Source organism: Vespula pensylvanica, chromosome 4 (genome assembly GCF_014466175.1).
Source record: "Vespula pensylvanica isolate Volc-1 chromosome 4, ASM1446617v1, whole genome shotgun sequence".
NCBI classification, from domain to species: Eukaryota; Metazoa; Arthropoda; class Insecta; order Hymenoptera; family Vespidae; genus Vespula; species Vespula pensylvanica.
Genome location: NC_057688.1, coordinates 115,638 through 133,822, shown reverse-complemented (window position 1 = coordinate 133,822; position 18,185 = coordinate 115,638). Strand labels below are relative to the sequence as shown.

Here is an 18,185-nt window from a genome sequence, read left to right as displayed (position 1 = left end):
AGATAAAAATTCCATTTTTATTAATGACAAAAAATGACAGTTTTGAATGAAATAAATATGTTAACCATTTAGATTTAGATAACATACAGTTTAATCATAATCTTATTAACAATCTTACCAAATATTTGTTTTCATAATTATAATACTTTAATTACTTGATTCTGGTAAGTCATCGGTATCAAGATCTGCAGAACTTTCATCTGATTCCACCTACAAATAAATTATTAATTAATTTTTAAATAAATATTATAAAGCATAAATAATTGTACAATGTAAATTACATAGAAAAAATTCTGATATGTGTATATACAAAATTAATACCTTCTCTCCCAAAGCAATAAGTTTCTCTTTGTACATTGAGATTTTACTGTCTTGATCTGTTAAGAGTTCTAGAAGATCTTCCTGATCTTTTTTTAATTTTTCCAGTTCTTCTATCTTTTCTTTTAACTTGTCCTCGAGAATAGATTCTTTTCTATTTGTATCCTTTTGTTTATATTCTTCTATCATTAAAACATGCTTAGCTAAACTTGTTTCCAACTCTGTCACTATTTCTTTACATCTATCAAGTTCTTTTTTCGAAGAACACGAATTATTTGCACAGGGTACAGCTTGTTTTCCATCACATAAATTTGTTTGTGTAGCACGGAGAACCAAGTTTTGATCTTTTAAATAACTGACAGTAGTTCTAAGTTCGTGTACATTGGACTGCATATAACAAGAATATAATTTATAAATATATTAAAAAGCAATTATATATTTATGTATGTGGGTATATTATTTATTATCCATACATACTTCTAATTCTTGTTTTTCTTTCATGAGCGTATCCACGGTTTGATTTAATTTTTGTACTTGTATATCTTGTTCTCTAATGAGATCCTTATACTGTGTAACTAAAGTACAATCAGCTGGTGCTAATACTGTCATTTGATTTTTTTGTTGTATACTACTCATATCTGATACTGACTTTATCACCGTCCCTAGTTTATTACAAATAAAAAATAATTTTAATTAAATACAAATTTCAAATTTTAATATTATAATGAAATCAGTAGTAATATACCTTCTAGAGTTTTTATTAATCTACAAAATTCATAATCTAGTAAAAGTTCCGATGGATTTTTTGCTGCAGGCTGAGGATGTTTCAATGCTCGAGAATAAACCTCGTGTCTCGATATACCACCAATAATATCTTGAAATCTTTCTAGGCCAATTCTATTTTCTATTAAATTACATAATTTTTCCTAAAAATAATAATGCTTCAATAATATAAATGAAATGTTTGATATATCTAACATCATGAGATCATTATACCTTTGTATATGCTTGTACATTGTTGTCATTAAAATGTACACACAAACCGATTAAAAGGGCACACATGTTTTGGAATAAAGTTTCCTGTAAATCATCATTATTTTCTTGCGATGATAAAAGAGTCGTTAAATATGTAATAGAAGAATCAATATTTAAGAAGGCCTTCACTGCAACAGGACAATGAGCAGTCCACCTGCAGAGCAGCATTACTAGGCCTAATTTAGATTGAGTTTTGTTTTCTTGTTGCAACAGCAAAATGCACTGTTGCATCAAAGTAACTGGTGGTTTGCCGATATTAGTAGCAAGAAGAACTCTCAAGAGTTCTTCCTTTTGAACATTATTATTAATTAGTGCATGAGATAATGCCACTGCAGAGAACCAATTTGAAAGTGGATCTGGAGAAAATAATCCTCCACACAGCAACTGTCCTACCAACAGGTTTTGAAACTATTTTTTATCTCTAAATATGTACTTTTAAGAATTAAAGATATCGAAAAGAACATTTTTGTATAACAAATTATTCAATTTTAAATAGAATTTTAGATTAAATATAAGATGTGTTAAACTCTTAATGAAATATACAAATTAGTAATAATGTTATTCGTTAAACCTGTTGTTAAAGATGGTGCTTCATTGCCTTGAGGTAATAAAGTTTGAATTAGTTGAGTTTGTCCTATTTCATTTTTATAAAGGAAACATTGGAAGCAATATAATACAGAGCACCTTAGAAGAAATGGTTGTTTCTCATTTACCATAGACATTAATAAAACAACAATTGCAGGTCTGTAATAAAATAATTTTAGAATTTTTAACAATAGCTTTCTTTCATATATGTAATTATTACCTTGGAGGTGCACTAGGTGCCATAACGCTTGATAAATATTCTTGATTAATAGCATTTCCCCTAATAACTTCTGCTACAGCATTTATCATTTCTGTTAACACATCAGCTGGTATTCCACTAGCCATTAATATATTGCATAAAGCTTGTAATAAACCACAAGCTTTCATATTTTTTTGACAAGCAGCTAATGCCTTTAAAATGTCCAAAAATATAATGTACCATTATATTTATAATATCATATATCTTTCATTGTATTATTTATAAATACCTGAGCAGGACAACTAGGTGCTACCAAAGCACGAATAACCTGTATCATGCAATGAACATTGGATACTTTTTGTGGACTCCAACCTATCAGATTATCATCTATTTCTGTTTGCATTTGAAACATGGGTGTTAATCTCTGAATGTAACTACCTATTATAATTGTATACAAAAATTATTCACTAATCTCTATGTGTTTCATTAAATATTATAGAATATACAATAACCTTCTTTGAAAAAAGTCTGATTGCTTATGTTTCCTCTAAGAAGATTTAACATCAGTAATAAGCAATCTTCCACGACTATACCACCTTCAGCTCCACCTTCTTGCATAATAACATCAAAAATACGATCAAATGCATTTTCGAAAGCTACAATTTTTTGAATGTTCGCATTGCCTTTTGTTAATTGTATCAGTAACAATAATACCTAAATACAGATAGTATTGTTTATAAATTATTCATAGTATAAATTATACATTATAAATATTTATAAATCATAATATATTTACAGATCTTTAAATAACACGTACATCATTTCTTATAACTTCTCTACTGTCACAAAGAAGATCCATTAACTTTGAAACTCCCATTGGACTAATCAAAATGATTTCTTGAATTTCTTTTGGCCTATTAGCTAATAAATGTGTAAGTAGTTTTAATGCTGGCCATCTAACTCTAAAGTCAAATTCTTCTAAAAATATTAGAACCAATCCAACACTATCTGGCTGTTTAATGAATATTTCAGTGAACTGTTCACCTATTTTATTTTTTGGTCCATGTTTATCAACTAAAAAAGTAAATATAGAATTTGTAATATTATAACAATTTATCATAGTAAGATTGTATTTTATCTCACCTTCCTCACTAAATGTTTCAGGATTTGTTATATTACAAAGAGTATCCAATGCTAAACCAATAATTTCACAGTCAGTTCTATCCATCTCTAACACTTGCCTTAAGGCATCCATTCCTTGTGCACCGACCTCCACACGATAAGTGCGGGATAAAGCTTTAAGAGCACGACATGCATCTCTTCTATCATCGAGTAAAGTAGATGATAAAAGTCTGTTCACTAACTTTTCCACCTATATGTTAAAATACATGTCATCAAAATTGAAACAATCTTTTATATGATACAAAAATATTACCAGATCAAACATATACTACATATTGATTGTAAATGTAATGATTAAATTTGTTTTTAAAAGCAATAAACAAAACTTGTAACTTCGATAAGTAATCATAAGGTTATCCGGTATAAATATATATATCTTGTATACCGTCTCAGCACCCGATGGCTGGTTTCCAGACGGTGTAGAACCCAGAACAGATTTTAAACTACTTTTAAAATACTCCATCTTGTTAAAAATTAATTTTTGAAGAGATGCTCTGTTAATACATGTCACGCTAAGTAATCATCACAAATTGGCATCTTGCATCTTAGTAAATGATAACTCTTCCATATGACTTCTACGTCAAAATCAGTGTCGATATCACATATCTACGTGGAGTGGTCCACGTGTAACCATAGCAAATTCAAAAACATTTATTTCCCTAAAAGAAAAGAAATTTATTTCTTTGGTAAGAAATTAGTTGGTAATAAAATTTCATCGATTCTCTTCGTTAATATAATTATTAGCATCGTTAATGTCTTGTAATCTTAATTCAATCATTAATCTTAATTGTTTCAATAATATCTCGGTATGTAATCAAAAAATTTAAATAATACTGATATCATATGTGATAAACGTATCAAATCTGTTTCCTCTTTTTAACGCTACATGGCGCTAGTTTCTCTTGAATCACATATAGCTTGACGTCTTCTTCAAGATATAGCAGAATATAATAGTGCATTAAAATTATATTATTGTTGGTATAAATTCACAGAGCTTAGTATAAGAACTATGTAATATTATTTAACTTTTTCAAAAAATATTTTATATTAGATATCTACGCGAACAATAAAAAGTGTTTATACAATTATCAGATAGATTTTATTCGATAATATAAAACGATACAAAATTAGAGGACAGGAAGAAATGGGTCTATTAACTGATCCTAGAGTAGGCACAGGAAAAATGATAAAATTTCTTTTGAAGAGGGAGAAACAATTGTGTTTTCTGCTTTATATTGCCGGTGTTGTATATACAATGATTCTAGCAGTTCCAGTATTTAATGAACGTAAAAATAATTTTTTAAATTAAAATTATTATATTATATATATTATATAATTATTTATATATATTAATTTTTTAAAAAATTAAAATTATAAATGAATGATCTCATCAATTAAAATCATAGTTAATCCAAATTTATTTTATTTCAGAGACTTATTTCTCTGAGAATGCTTTGTTACCTGGATTAGTAACAAAAGAGAGTAATTTAGATCAAACATCCAAACAATTTTATTATGAATTATTACATGAAATGAAAAGATATCCAGATAGTATGCCTTATGCATGGCTGTCGGCAAAATTTAATCAACTTCATCTAGATACTTTCATCCATAATTTTTCATTGACATATCCATTTAAGCAACAAAAAGTAAATAAATAAAGTTTCTATATAATCATATAGTATCAAATAGTTACTCAATATCAAAAGTAAATGATAACATTTTTACTTATAGTTTACTGGACAGAACATTTATGGAATAGTTAGAGCACCTAAAGCAGCAAGTACTGAAGCAATTGTTGTCAGCGTACCTTTCCGACCTATTAATAGTATTTACTTAAGCACAGCACCTTCTGTTGCATTGCTATTAGCATTTGCAAAGTTTTGCAGAAGTATATTTTTTGAATCGATATAATTGTGATGATGCTATTATATAAAATGTATATTATGAATTTTTTTTTAGAACAAAAGTATTGGGCCAAAGATATTATTTTTCTTGTAACTGAATATGAACAATTAGGTATGCAGGCATGGCTAGATGCTTATCATGGTGTTACAAGCGGTCAAAAAGGTATATTGATAGCCGGTGACTTACCTGGCCATGCTGGTTCTATTCAGGCTGCTATTAATTTAGAGTTACATGCAATGAAAATTTCATCGATAGATGTTAAGGTATAGATTCTAAAATTATCTGTATATTCAATTTTAATTTCTAATATCTGTTATTGAAAAAGGTCGAGGGATTAAATGGACAACTACCCAACTTGGATCTTTTCAATCTAGCCCAAAGTATGATTGCTAAAGAAGAAATCCAAAAAACATTCCAACGTAGAATTGATAGTACTGATACAAATAAGTTGAAAAAATGGTGGTATCATTTTAATACATTGATGACAATGATAGCTACTCAAGCTACTGGTATACCAAGTGGAAATCATGGATTGTTTCATAGGTACAGTATTTTATAAAATTATAAGTATTCTTGCATGATATAAATATATGATATATTTATTTCATAGATTTGGTATTGAAGCTGTTACTTTAGAAGGATTTGAAAAAACTGGTAAAGGTTCAAAAGCAAATTTTTACCAAGTCGGCCGCGTAGTAGAGAGTATGGTACGCTCGCTAAATAATTTATTAGAACGTTTTCATCAATCATACTTTTTCTACCTTTTACCTTCAACAGAAAGATATATTTCAATAAGTAAGTTAAAAAAAGTATATCTTATAAATTTATATGATACTAATTTATAAGAATTTTATACAAATTTTTGCAGGTTTATATATGCGTCCTTTAGTGCTAATTGTAGCTAATCTTTTTATAAAAGCATTTTCTATATGGCGAAAACTCCTAGCTCCAGTACTTCAAAGTGATGAAAAAGACAATTTACAAATTCAAAATATTAAGGCTGGTATTTTTGGTAAATCATTATGTATCATTACTATTTGATCTGAATATATTTTTAATTAAATATTCTTTATAGATAAAAAACTTCGACATTGGGAATATTGCTTCAGAAATATTATGGGCACACACATTTGGGGTATGTTTGCTTTTATCCCCACAAATGTTTACTTCAATTGGTAGACAAATGTGGAATTTGCATACAGAAGATTCTATATATTTTGGTAATGCAATGGCTACAACTTTAACATTATTGTGGCCTTTGACTTCAAGAAGGTAGGATAAATATTACGATATAATGAACAATTATTGTATATGAATATGTTCTGTTTCATATAGGATGGTAAAATATAAAAATACGTTATTGGTTTTGGTGATTGCATCAGTGGAATTAGCTACAACTCTTATATGTGTTGCAATGTGTAATTTTTCACTAGCATTATTAGTAGCATCTGTATATGTGCCAGCTGTTTTATTTAGTAAACCAAGGCAAGGATCTGTTCTGGGGTAAGTTTTGCAAAACATAACAAATATAATAATTATATATTTTTAGTTATATTAATACTATAATATGATTCGTATATATTATTTTGTTTTAGGTTCAGAATTTTGTTATATATATTATGGATTTTACTTCATCCATTTGTTGCATCATCTATTGTTATTTTAGGATATACTTATGTACAGTTTCCAGAAGAATCCTTGTTGTCTCTTATATTTAGTGGATATCGTGCCACTAAGCAAGCATTTGTATTCAGTATTATTGATTCTATGATTTATGGAAATTGGTTTTATAATGTAACTATGACCGTAATGCTTCCTATTTGGTTATTATTTTGGAATATTATATGTCTTAAAAGCACGTCATAATAAATTTTTAGTAAACTCTTTACAATCAGTAATGTTTAAAAACTTGTGGTTTTAATGATAAAGAGGTAATAATTCCACATACTGATTTCTTTATTTGATATTTATAAATACATATTTATTTTATTCTTTTTTGTTATTTCATTTATATTTTTAATTTGTTCATTTAATAAATAATTGCAGAAATAAAATATTTAAATAGTTTTCAAATGAAATAAATAAATTATTCTTTCAATTGTTATAATTATCAATGAGTATACATTAAATGTCTTATTTTCGTCATCTTTCTAATCGTACTGTTTTCAAGCATGGTTTACCATATCTCCTTTCTGCCTCTTGAACAAAAGCATTTTCCATTTGTCTTACAATTTCATTAAAAAACAAATTAGACATATGAGAATGAATGATTGACTTAAATTCAAATGATAAAGAAAAATCTATTACACATGTATTTGCATTATTTTTTAAACCTGGACTAAAAATCCATAATGTTTTCAAATGATCAAATAATATACCATCAGTACAATCTGCTTTAACAAGACGAGAAGGTACCATTGATACTTCAGAAGTATAGCTTTCAGTAAGCGGAGGAAATCCTATAACTAGATTAGCTTTGAGAAAATTTTCTTTTTTATAAATAATGTCTGACTTCTTACAAAAAGGTACAAATTTCTTATAATTCTCTACATCTGCTACCACAGTGTAAATTTGTTCCATTGAAAACCTAAAAAGAGAATGTATTTTTCCAATAAATTTTTAACATTTAACTTCTATTCAAATGCCAAACATCAATTTACTCATTATGTCTCATATACAAACATGTTTCAAGCTATCATCTGTATTTCTTCATATTTAAACATGTTGCAAAAAATAAATATATTTTTTCATTTAGAAAGCAAATTAAAAGTGTATCTAAAATATTCAAAACGTTTGAATTCTTAATATATAACATTTATATATATATATACATATATATTTATATACACACATATATATACATACACACACACACACATATATATATAGAGAGTAATTCCTGAGAACAGTAAATATAAACAATCGAACGATTAACTTTCCTTAACAATAGAAACAAATTCAATCGATTACTAAACATCAGAAATTTAAAAGATCAGAATTTATAACATCAGCACATTATAACTGTTAAACAATCGCATATTTTATTTTCAATTATATATTAAACATCTGATATTTTATTTCTTTGAATTATATTCATTTTAATATATATATATATAATAAATTTGCTTTTTTTTTTATTTTTTCTACAACATATTTAAATTTTAAAAAATCGAATTGATTATTAAAGAAGTTTTAAATAATTCTTATTTATAATGTAAAATTAAATGTAAAATTTAACATCGAAAATTACACGTACATGCAGCAAATGGAAAATGCTCGATCTAAAGAATATATACTATATAATTGTACAAAATTATAATAACAATAAAACAATAACATATAATATTATATGTACTTACCCGATAAGTTTCCGACCTTCATATTCTTTCAATTTGCCAGACTGCTGCGCCACATTTTTAATGCTGACTTTTACGTAATTATGTTTACATTGTAAAATACGTTGTTCGATCGCGAGAATATGCCTGAAATAATCACCAAAGATATAATATACTTAAATCATATGATCGGTATCATAGAATTACAAACGTAATTCTTTGATAATTTTGGCGCGAATTAGTTAAAAGATGTATATATTCAGAATTCTCTTCTTTCTCTCGACAATCTTTTTTCTATGACAGATTAGAGATTAGAAAAAATAAGTATATGAGTGGCGTGCAAATAACCTTAATTTTTTCTACCAAATAAAATATGTAAAAATATCGAAATACATAAAAAATTGACTGAAAAAAATTTCTTGATAATAAACACATTTCATATAAGCTACTTAACCTATAATTAAAACAAACATTAGCGATTATCTATAAGTAATAATTATGTAATATCGTATTACCTATACATATTAAAAAAAATATTTTCTATAATTTTCTAATGCACTTCAAAGTTTGAAACTTGTTATTCATAACACTTCACTATAAACTTTGATTATACACCAAAGTCTAACATTTTTCTTCTCTTTACAATAGTTAAGTTATTATACGTTTATTTAGATTACAGTTTTTTACACACTTTCATCTTTATATTTCGAAGATAATAGCAGTTCTAGGAGAAAATAACTTAATGAACTATGTATATAAATTAACGTGTCATGGCTTGACGGCATGTATCTCACGTGTATTACACATCGCTCTTTATATAAGAAAACAAATCAGGGGTATAAAGGAAGAAAGATAATTTTAATTTTTATTTCGTTTAATTGTTAAATTTTTAATGTAATAAAACTAATATCATTGATAAATAAATGAGAAAACAGAATGGAGAATGAATATTGAAAGAAATAAAAATTTCTATTATTCCTTTTTGAAAAATATCTTAGAAGTATACATACGACATGAATTTACATTTTTAATATTGAAATTTCTCTAGGGATACAATAAATATTATTTACGTACTTCTTTCTATGGATTTACATTACTTCTTTTTTTTTCCTTAAGAAATTTTATATTTTTTGCTGATATATATATTTTTTTTTAAGTAGAAAATTATTCGTATGTACATATATTTTATGAATGAAAATTGTAACGTTGAAAGTATTATGCGGTCATGTTGGCACTTCCGCACATGCATCAGTTACATAATGGATAAACGTTTTAGTTAGATTACTTTCGTGGAAAATGGCAGGTATCGTTCCACAAAGTTGTAAAAATGCATTCCGACAAGTAAGTTTTTCGCAGTTATGATCATTATGCGTTTTTCATTTATCAATCATGAGTATCTCTACAATATATAGTATATGTCTGTATATGAACTATGTATTCAAGAATATGATAATAATCCAAAAACGTTAAGATTACTTATTCAGAAATGTCAGAAAATTAATTTTACGAAGTATTTAATTTATACAATGATTTATATTATATAGTATTTCATCATCAAATGATTTATATGTTATTTATTATATTTTTACTTAGATCATATATTAAAATACAAATGTGTTAAAGATTATATAATTAGAAGTTAAAGTGAATTATTCAAATTATAGGTACGAGCTTTACATATATCAGCAGGTCAACATGCTGAGGCCAGATTAAAAACTTTTTCTGTCTATCGATGGAATCCAGATAAACCTGATGAAAAACCATTTATGCAAGATTATAAAGTAGATTTGAATAGGTATATACATTGTTATATATAAAAGCATTAATATAATAGAGTAAATATTTGTTTCACTGCAAATCATTTTTTATTGGTATTTATTTTAGTTGTGGTCCAATGGTACTTGATGCCTTGATCAAAATTAAAAATGAAATGGATCCATCTTTAACTTTCCGCCGTTCTTGTCGCGAAGGTATTTGTGGATCTTGTGCTATGAATATTGGTGGAACTAATACGCTTGCATGTATCAGGTATTCAATATTTATTTAACATTATATATTAACAATAGAATATCTTATAAAGAAAAATATTTTCAGCAAAATTGATGATAACTTGAGTACTCCTAGTAAGATTTATCCATTACCTCATATGTATATAGTTAAAGATCTCGTACCAGATCTTAATAATTTTTATAATCAGTATCAAAGTATACAACCATGGCTTCAACGCAATGATGCTAAAGAGACGGGTAGTCAACAGTACTTACAAAGCGTTGAAGACCGTAAAAAGTTGGTAAGTATTGTTAAATATTATTAAAAATATTACATTATTTCTAACAAAGCTGTATATAAAGTATATAATTTTAATATCATTTTTTATTTATATTGCATTGTATAGGATGGTCTCTATGAGTGTATTCTTTGTGCTTGCTGTAGTACATCTTGTCCATCATATTGGTGGAATGGTGATAAATATTTAGGTCCTGCTGTTCTCATGCAAGTAAGCATTTATAAAACTAATATATTTTAAAGTATTGTATAATCTTATTGCATCATTGCATCATTCAATCATTGCATAATCATATAAAACATTGATAATTTTATCATGTAGATATAGATACATGAGAAATTTTTTTTAGGCGTATAGGTGGATCATTGATTCAAGAGATACTCAGACAAAAGAGCGCCTTGAAAAATTGGTAGATGCATATTCTGTTTATCGTTGTCACACAATTATGAATTGCACCCGTACTTGTCCAAAGGTTGGATATCATATAAAATTATTATTATTATTATAATTTTTCAACAAATTTATGAAGTAATTTCATTAAAAATAATTTTCCTCTTTAGGGACTTAATCCTGGAAGAGCAATAGCGGAAATTAAAAAATTATTAGCAAATGTTGTAGAAAAGCCAAAGCCAGGACTTGATACCACAGCTTTGCACAATTAGAAGGATAAGGAAAATATTTTGTAGCTCATTTTATTGTATGTAATTATTTAATATATTTTAATTTTATGAAATAATGCTGTTAAAATCAATAGTAAACCCTTTTTAATAGGGTAATAAAGTAAAGGCAAAACAAATATATTTTGAAAATATTAATTCGTATTATACTTATATTTGTTATGTATTTGTAAATCGAATGTATATTCAATTCATGTTTCAGATATTAGTTAATATTCATAATCACCAACGTTTTATTTTATTTATTTATTTATTTATTTATTTATTTATTTATTTATATATATTTCGCATAATATATTACTGACTGATTCTATAAATACATTTATAATATTAAAAATTAAAATTCAATTTTCTACAAGATATGCATAAAATTTGATATGTTAACTATTAAAATTTATTTAAAGAACGATTAAATCTCAACTGTTATCCATATTATCGATTTTACGGTTGTGCAGCCATTCTAATCCTAGCTGCTTTACGAGATCGATTATGAACTTCGGCCGTTCGTAAAGTTATGCCAAATATATCTTCGTGATAACGATTTTCATCCTGTAATTGAGATATGATTAATATATATTGTGTATAAAGTGTATATACACATTTAAACCACTTTTTATTTATTATTTAAATATAATTTTTACTCTTAATGACAGCATATATGCTTCAACTTCTTCATCCGTCATCTGACCATGAGTTTGAATAATTTGTTTCAATGTCTGATAAACATCTTCAGCCATTGTACAATCTCCACATACATAAAAATGTCCTTGCTGATGCATCAACATATCATAAATATAAGCTGATTCAGCTTGAATTAAATCTTGTACATATGTCTGTAGGAATTAAAAATTATAATTAAATTCAATAGTCTAATCTTTTATATATATAATATATATATATATATATATATATATATATATATAAATATAAAATATAGATAAATTTACTTTTTGTAAACCAGGTTCACGAGACAGCGCTAAGAAAATTTTATCTAAAACACCAGTATCTACCATTTTCTTCTTCTCTTGTGCATAAAGATCTAAACACCTCTGACGGCAGCCAAAGAATAACCACATTTTTCCAAACTCTTCATCTGTAAATTTCAATTTAATTATCATTTTTTTTTTATGTCAATTATTTTTAACATATTTTACAATGACAGCAATATTGTAACATCGTACTTCGTAATTTCTTTATTTGTGCAAAGCGATGGTACCAAAATCCACGAAACGGTGCAATCCCAGTTCCAGGTCCAACAAGTATCATGGGTGCCTTAGTATTATTTGGCATATAAAAGTTTGGCGCACTACATATAATAAAAAATTTAATTGTCAAATATATTAAAAGACTAATCGCGAATATTATTTGATTTACCTTCGTACAAATACATAAAGGGGTTCTTCACATAATACATCACGTAAATAATTAGAACAAACGCCATAATGAATAGGACCAGATCCATCTGAGAAGAATATTCATTAATTTACTGCATTAATAAAAAAATGATTTGTTTCCAATTTTTAAAATCAACCTTTTGTTCTGTATTGTACAACTGCCACTGTAAGATGCATTTCTCCTTTATGTACAAATGGAGAAGAAGAAATACTATAAAATCTTGGTTGCAATGGTGTAAGATGCAAAATAAGTAGGGGAGCAAAAGGTTTTACGGATGGGAACTCTTCCAACACTTCTAATAAATTGGGGAATTTCCAGTGTCTCCAATCTTCATAAGTTGCAGAATCCTAATAGAATGACAAATATTTAGATAGATGAAAGTTTCTTACCAATAATAAATTGTATACTCTGTTAAAAAATTGGATACATACAGAAGCTAAGAGATTAAGCCGTGATTGCTCTTGTGCATTTTTAGCTATGGATGCAAAATATCTCAGAAGATTTGGTGTTGGAGGTGTAGTTATATCCAAAAATCGTGTTAATAATACTTTTAAGGAATTAGGTAAGTATTTATCATGCGGTACCCAAGTTTTCACAATTCCTGCATCAAGCAAAATAAGATGAATAAGTTACCCTTTAATATAGTTTAATTAATTTTTTGCATAAAATGATAATTAAACTTAACCATGAGGCGTATGAGACTGTTTTTGCATCTGTAATTCAATTGATGTATCTGGATCAAATGGTGTTTCTAATCGTTGTAAGATTCCATCAACAATGTCTGCCCTATTACAGGCAAATACTCCTAAGTGATCACCTGGTTTATAGGGCATTTCTTCATTCATTATATATTTAAGTTCTAAAAGTAATGTGGCTCTACTGCAAAGTAAACATAAAAAAAGTTCATTTTAAACATGATAATTACACGTAGCATCAGCTAATTTTTAATTTTAGATTACCTTGATTCCTCTCCATTTAAGTTGGTCTTTTGTAACATAGTACAAATAGTTACATCTCTATTGTGACATTTGCTCAATGCTGGAAATTATTTGAAAATGTATTAATAATAATTTTTCATAATAATTTTAAATATTACTTGTGCAAAAACTTACCTCTTGCAATTGGTTGTGGTTCAGCTTCTATAAATCGCACTGTTGTAGGTGTCAATGCCTCAGATCCTAACGATAAAGCAACTTCCAATAATGTATCATTATCATCCAAGCAAAATGTTTCGCATGTGACCTATGTTATAAATACATTTTATCTCTTCAAAAGAATATAAAAACTAAATTTAAATAATCTTTTAAAGTCTTTACCATGAATGTATCAGCAGCCCATTTTCGAAAAGCTTGTTCTTGACCACATAATTCATCACCTTGTGCAAGACGCATTAAACGTTCTCCACCTAGTTCACCTAATAAGTTATCAACATATTGACCAAATGCACAAAAATTTGGATATGCTGATGAACCTAGAGCAAAGACAGCAAATCTGTAAACAATATTTTTATTCATGAAGCTATACTACATTAAAATTAAAAATTTTGTATATATAAACATGCATTAAGTACCTAACATTGCTGAGAGGTCCAAATGTATATTCTGTATGTAAATCTGTTGTAGAACCACGTAATGAATCTAATTTGTCCAGTCCTTTAATACTATCTGTTTTCGTTTGACTATTTGCCTTTATAAAGGACTTTGATGCTGCTAAACTAAATATAAAAACTGCGAATAATTTTTGTATTAAATGCAGAAAAAAGTGTGTGTAAAAGTATATTTGTGTACATATGACTATGTATAAACACCTAAAAAAAATTAGTATTTAGTATTCATTCATGTAATTACCTTATTTTATTTTCTCCATTCACGTAAGCTTCGTTCATTTTCATAGCATATAGATTTTGAGCAAATGCCTAAAAGATATTCAAATGCATTAGGATATTTTCACACCTAAAAGATTTTATATTAGAATTCAAGTACCTCGCCACTTTCTGGAGGATCACCATTTCCAAAAGTAGATGTTATAACTAAGAGTAAAGCTTCATGTTCAATATTGCTAATATCATATTTTGCCATAGAAGTGACCTATAAAATTTTATTTTAAATTTCAAAATAATATATAAATATTAATGGATCTGAATGTGTGTGTGTGTGTAAAACACAATACTGTGTATAAAACATAATACTGTACTTGAGAATGAAAAGCATGACCCAATAGCTCGCCGAATTTTTCAGCATACATTTGTGAAGTTCCAGTTTCTGTTGCATACAATACCGTTGCCTTTATTCTTCGAGATAATGCTCTCCCAAATAATTTTGATGTAAATTTTACAGCTCTAAAATTAATTTCATATTTTTATTTTTTTCATACATACAAATAAAAATGTTTATTTCTTCATCTATTGACTAACCTCGCAATTTGTTTGAAGTGAAACTTCTTTCTTGGTTTTTTTGATGCAGATGTTTTATCTCTACCTTTTTTCCAAACATGTGTTTTCCATGCTGGATCCTAGTGTTATAATTCATATTACTATATTGTAACTTTATCATTTATATTTTTACATTAGAGATTCAATAATAATCAATAATAACTTGTGAATCATAAGAAGGTTTTAGATGATAGAGTGCCATTTCTTGATGAAAGACAGGAGTAGCAGAACCTGATATCGGTGGTACTATCCATAGCCAATCAGCAGGACAGCCATTTCTTAAACGCATTTCATTTTCATAATGTTTCATAAAAGATTCAGAAGCAGTATGATGATCAACAATAGTAACATTTTTCATCTAAAAATATTTCTTTAATTATTAGTTTTAGTTCTGTAATCTTTACTATTAGGCATTAAATTCATTACCTGGAAACTATGTAATACAGCAACATTAGCTTCAATCATAGCTTTGTCCTTCCACAATGAAGTGGATGTTCTAGTATCAAGTCCCATGTGAGTAGCAATTGTCTAGTAAAATATTTTTAATATATCAACATAATATATATAACATAATATAAGAAAATAATATAATATATATTAAGATACAGATGAGTACTTCTAACAAATTATATCGCTGAACATCACAAAGGTCTCTTGCACCAATCTCTGTGCTCATATACCATCCATTAAATGGAGCTGCAGTGAATTCTAATCCTCCACAGTCGAAAACCATACTTGATACAGCAGGGACAGCAAACCATTTAAGATTTAATTTCTCAAACCACTGATAACTGTAAATAATAATTTGTATTATTTTTCTTTTGATGAAGATTAGTAGAAATTATACTTACGTTGGATGACTAAGAGGTACCTCAAGAACAAGTTCAGAAGGTATATCAAAATAATCAGGATCATGACCATTAGCTGATAAAACTAAAGGTAATATATCAAATCTTGTATGCTCACCTTTCCAACCTAATTTCATACAAAGCTGAGAAATAAGTACATTCATTATCAGAAATAATTTTTTATATATAATAAAAAATTATAAATTTAGAATTAGAACTAATTCTTACTTCTGTAAATTCAACATTTGCTGGATCACCAGTAATTGTACCATCTGGATTCTTGTAACCAGCATATCCAATTAATTGTTGATTCCATACTCTATAATCATGTTTCCCATCTGTCCGCTGAGGGAATATAGTTATTGCAGATCTATAATAAAAGTTTACAAATTTTTAAATATGAATACACTTATAATAAATAGATATGTGCATCAATCATTATATTATTACAAAATAAGACCAATATAAAAATATTTACCTTATGTTCCCTTTGTTCGTACTGTATTTAATATGATTACAAAGAGCTTCAAACATACTACTGGTTGTTGTAACATAACGACAATCAAAAACCTATATAATAGTAACATTGATAAATTAAAAATTAAAAAGAAGTAAGAGAGTTGTACAATTTTTTGAAATTATTTAGTATAAAGAAAATAATTGACAAAAACAAACCTGTAACTTAGACCATTGTATACGGCCGATGCAACGGGCTGCATTACGCCATGCTAATTTTGCACCAAAAACTAATTCTGTTTCTGTTAATTGATAGGTACCAGTAATAGCAACTTCTTTTTGCACACTTTCCCATCGTGAACGATGTGCATCACCTCCGATTCTGAGAGATAATTACGAATTTATTTTAGATATTAGTAATATAAAAAATAATATTTTTAATAGAAACCTTCTAATGGAAGCGAAGTACTGCTCAAGAAAATTTTTCGCATGAACAAGTATTTCTTCTTTAGGTCGTGGCTCTGTTCCATGATTAGGTAAGGCCATTATACTTCCAAGACAAACTTGATCAGAACATAATGTTCTCTATAAAAAAAAATATATATATATATATTGTTATTAAATTAAATTGATCGTTCAGCTAATTATTAATATTATTATATAAATCAATTTTAAATAGAAATGGTTAAAAATAAAAAAATTTTTAGTTGCGGCACAAATCAAATATAATACCTACTCGTACATTGTATTGCATTCAAATTTATATAATTTAACAAGAGTATTGTTGTTAGTACGATCATGTATAATTATTTAACAACAAAAGTAAGTAACAAGAAAGAAGAATTAAACTTAGAAAAACATTTTTTGAACAGATTCTTTTACCTCTGCATATTTCGTATGTAATATATCGAACGCTTCTGTCTTATGTATAAGATTTCTTAGTTTGGTGGGTTTTCGTTGACAGGATGTTGGCTCCAAATCCTTCATCTCTTTCATAAAGATTTTAACAAACAAATTATAAAATTAATATCTTTTGTCTTCGTTCTTCATTTAAATAAGAAGAAAAACAAACTATCCGACTATCCAACTAATTTTGTTAAATACAAGAGAAGAAAAAGACGTGCAGATTTATATATGCACGTTAGAGAGATACTCTTTTCTGCTTCCGTTGAGGACACGAAAATGAGAAAAGAACGGAAAATGCACTTGCGTGGAAGAAAGTAGAGGAATCGGAAGATGAATCCACTTTTCTCAAACGACGTTTCACATGCGCCACTCTCGCATCATCGATTTATTTTCTCTTGGTCAGAAAAATTTTCTTTTTTTTTCTGGTATTAGTAATTAAAATTATTGCAAATATAAAACAAAATATTCGAAATTTCAGCCGCTTCTTACAAACTCGAACTATATAAATTTATATTATCTTTATTATCCAATTTCTTGCAACGTTTCGCTAACGCAGCACTAATGCGGCATTAAATGAATTTATTGCAATATTTCATGTTGTTTTTTAGATTCTATCAAGTAAT

General features: G+C 27.4%; 5 protein-coding genes across 9 annotated transcripts; 2 read left to right on the top strand and 3 right to left on the bottom strand.

Annotated features, from left to right (window-relative positions):
- Positions 1-67: 67 nt before the first annotated feature.
- LOC122628780 (general vesicular transport factor p115) lies at positions 68-8,702 on the bottom strand. Its single transcript, XM_043811410.1, has 13 exons — positions 8,587-8,702; positions 3,705-3,978; positions 3,281-3,509; positions 2,955-3,211; positions 2,650-2,851; positions 2,427-2,575; positions 2,159-2,349; positions 1,925-2,097; positions 1,315-1,742; positions 1,064-1,244; positions 796-980; positions 322-705; positions 68-210 (listed from the first exon to the last, which is right to left on the bottom strand). The coding sequence occupies exons 2-13, from the start codon at positions 3,780-3,782 to the stop codon at positions 148-150; spliced, it is 2,520 nt and encodes an 839-aa protein (XP_043667345.1). The 5' UTR covers positions 3,783-3,978; positions 8,587-8,702; the 3' UTR covers positions 68-147.
- LOC122628783 (glycosylphosphatidylinositol anchor attachment 1 protein) lies at positions 4,232-7,135 on the top strand. The gene is made up of 10 exons (XM_043811420.1): positions 4,232-4,605; positions 4,751-4,968; positions 5,054-5,210; positions 5,282-5,490; positions 5,553-5,770; positions 5,838-6,022; positions 6,096-6,226; positions 6,303-6,499; positions 6,563-6,730; positions 6,823-7,135. Exons 1-10 carry the CDS (start codon positions 4,464-4,466, stop codon positions 7,091-7,093), a joined length of 1,896 nt encoding a protein of 631 aa, XP_043667355.1. The 5' UTR covers positions 4,232-4,463; the 3' UTR covers positions 7,094-7,135.
- LOC122628787 (coenzyme Q-binding protein COQ10 homolog B, mitochondrial) lies at positions 7,317-9,384 on the bottom strand. The gene is made up of 3 exons (XM_043811425.1): positions 9,078-9,384; positions 8,587-8,709; positions 7,317-7,814 (listed from the first exon to the last, which is right to left on the bottom strand). The coding sequence occupies exons 1-3, from the start codon at positions 9,083-9,085 to the stop codon at positions 7,370-7,372; spliced, it is 576 nt and encodes a 191-aa protein (XP_043667360.1). The 5' UTR covers positions 9,086-9,384; the 3' UTR covers positions 7,317-7,369.
- A 375-nt stretch (positions 9,385-9,759) lies between these two features.
- Positions 9,760-11,664, top strand: LOC122628786 (succinate dehydrogenase [ubiquinone] iron-sulfur subunit, mitochondrial-like). Its single transcript, XM_043811424.1, has 7 exons — positions 9,760-9,903; positions 10,227-10,357; positions 10,447-10,590; positions 10,657-10,852; positions 10,958-11,059; positions 11,199-11,321; positions 11,410-11,664. The coding sequence occupies exons 1-7, from the start codon at positions 9,859-9,861 to the stop codon at positions 11,509-11,511; spliced, it is 843 nt and encodes a 280-aa protein (XP_043667359.1). The 5' UTR covers positions 9,760-9,858; the 3' UTR covers positions 11,512-11,664.
- Positions 11,465-18,086, bottom strand: LOC122628777 (nitric oxide synthase, salivary gland). 5 transcript variants are annotated; one of them, XM_043811403.1, is made up of 26 exons: positions 17,867-18,076; positions 17,539-17,645; positions 17,105-17,241; positions 16,876-17,038; positions 16,679-16,770; positions 16,429-16,570; positions 16,204-16,343; positions 15,969-16,143; positions 15,779-15,880; positions 15,516-15,710; positions 15,335-15,432; positions 15,115-15,259; positions 14,904-15,008; positions 14,769-14,836; positions 14,492-14,635; positions 14,238-14,412; positions 14,034-14,163; positions 13,881-13,959; positions 13,607-13,800; positions 13,353-13,522; positions 13,058-13,268; positions 12,901-12,988; positions 12,708-12,832; positions 12,474-12,619; positions 12,168-12,359; positions 11,465-12,075 (listed from the first exon to the last, which is right to left on the bottom strand). In XM_043811403.1, exons 2-26 carry the CDS (start codon positions 17,641-17,643, stop codon positions 11,968-11,970), a joined length of 3,429 nt encoding a protein of 1,142 aa, XP_043667338.1. In that variant the 5' UTR covers positions 17,644-17,645; positions 17,867-18,076; the 3' UTR covers positions 11,465-11,967. The 5 variants fall into 5 exon arrangements, with proteins under 5 accessions (XP_043667338.1, XP_043667339.1, XP_043667337.1 ...); XM_043811404.1 differs by having other exon boundaries at positions 12,161-12,359; positions 17,539-18,079; XM_043811402.1 differs by having other exon boundaries at positions 17,539-18,076.
- Positions 18,087-18,185: the final 99 nt, after the last annotated feature.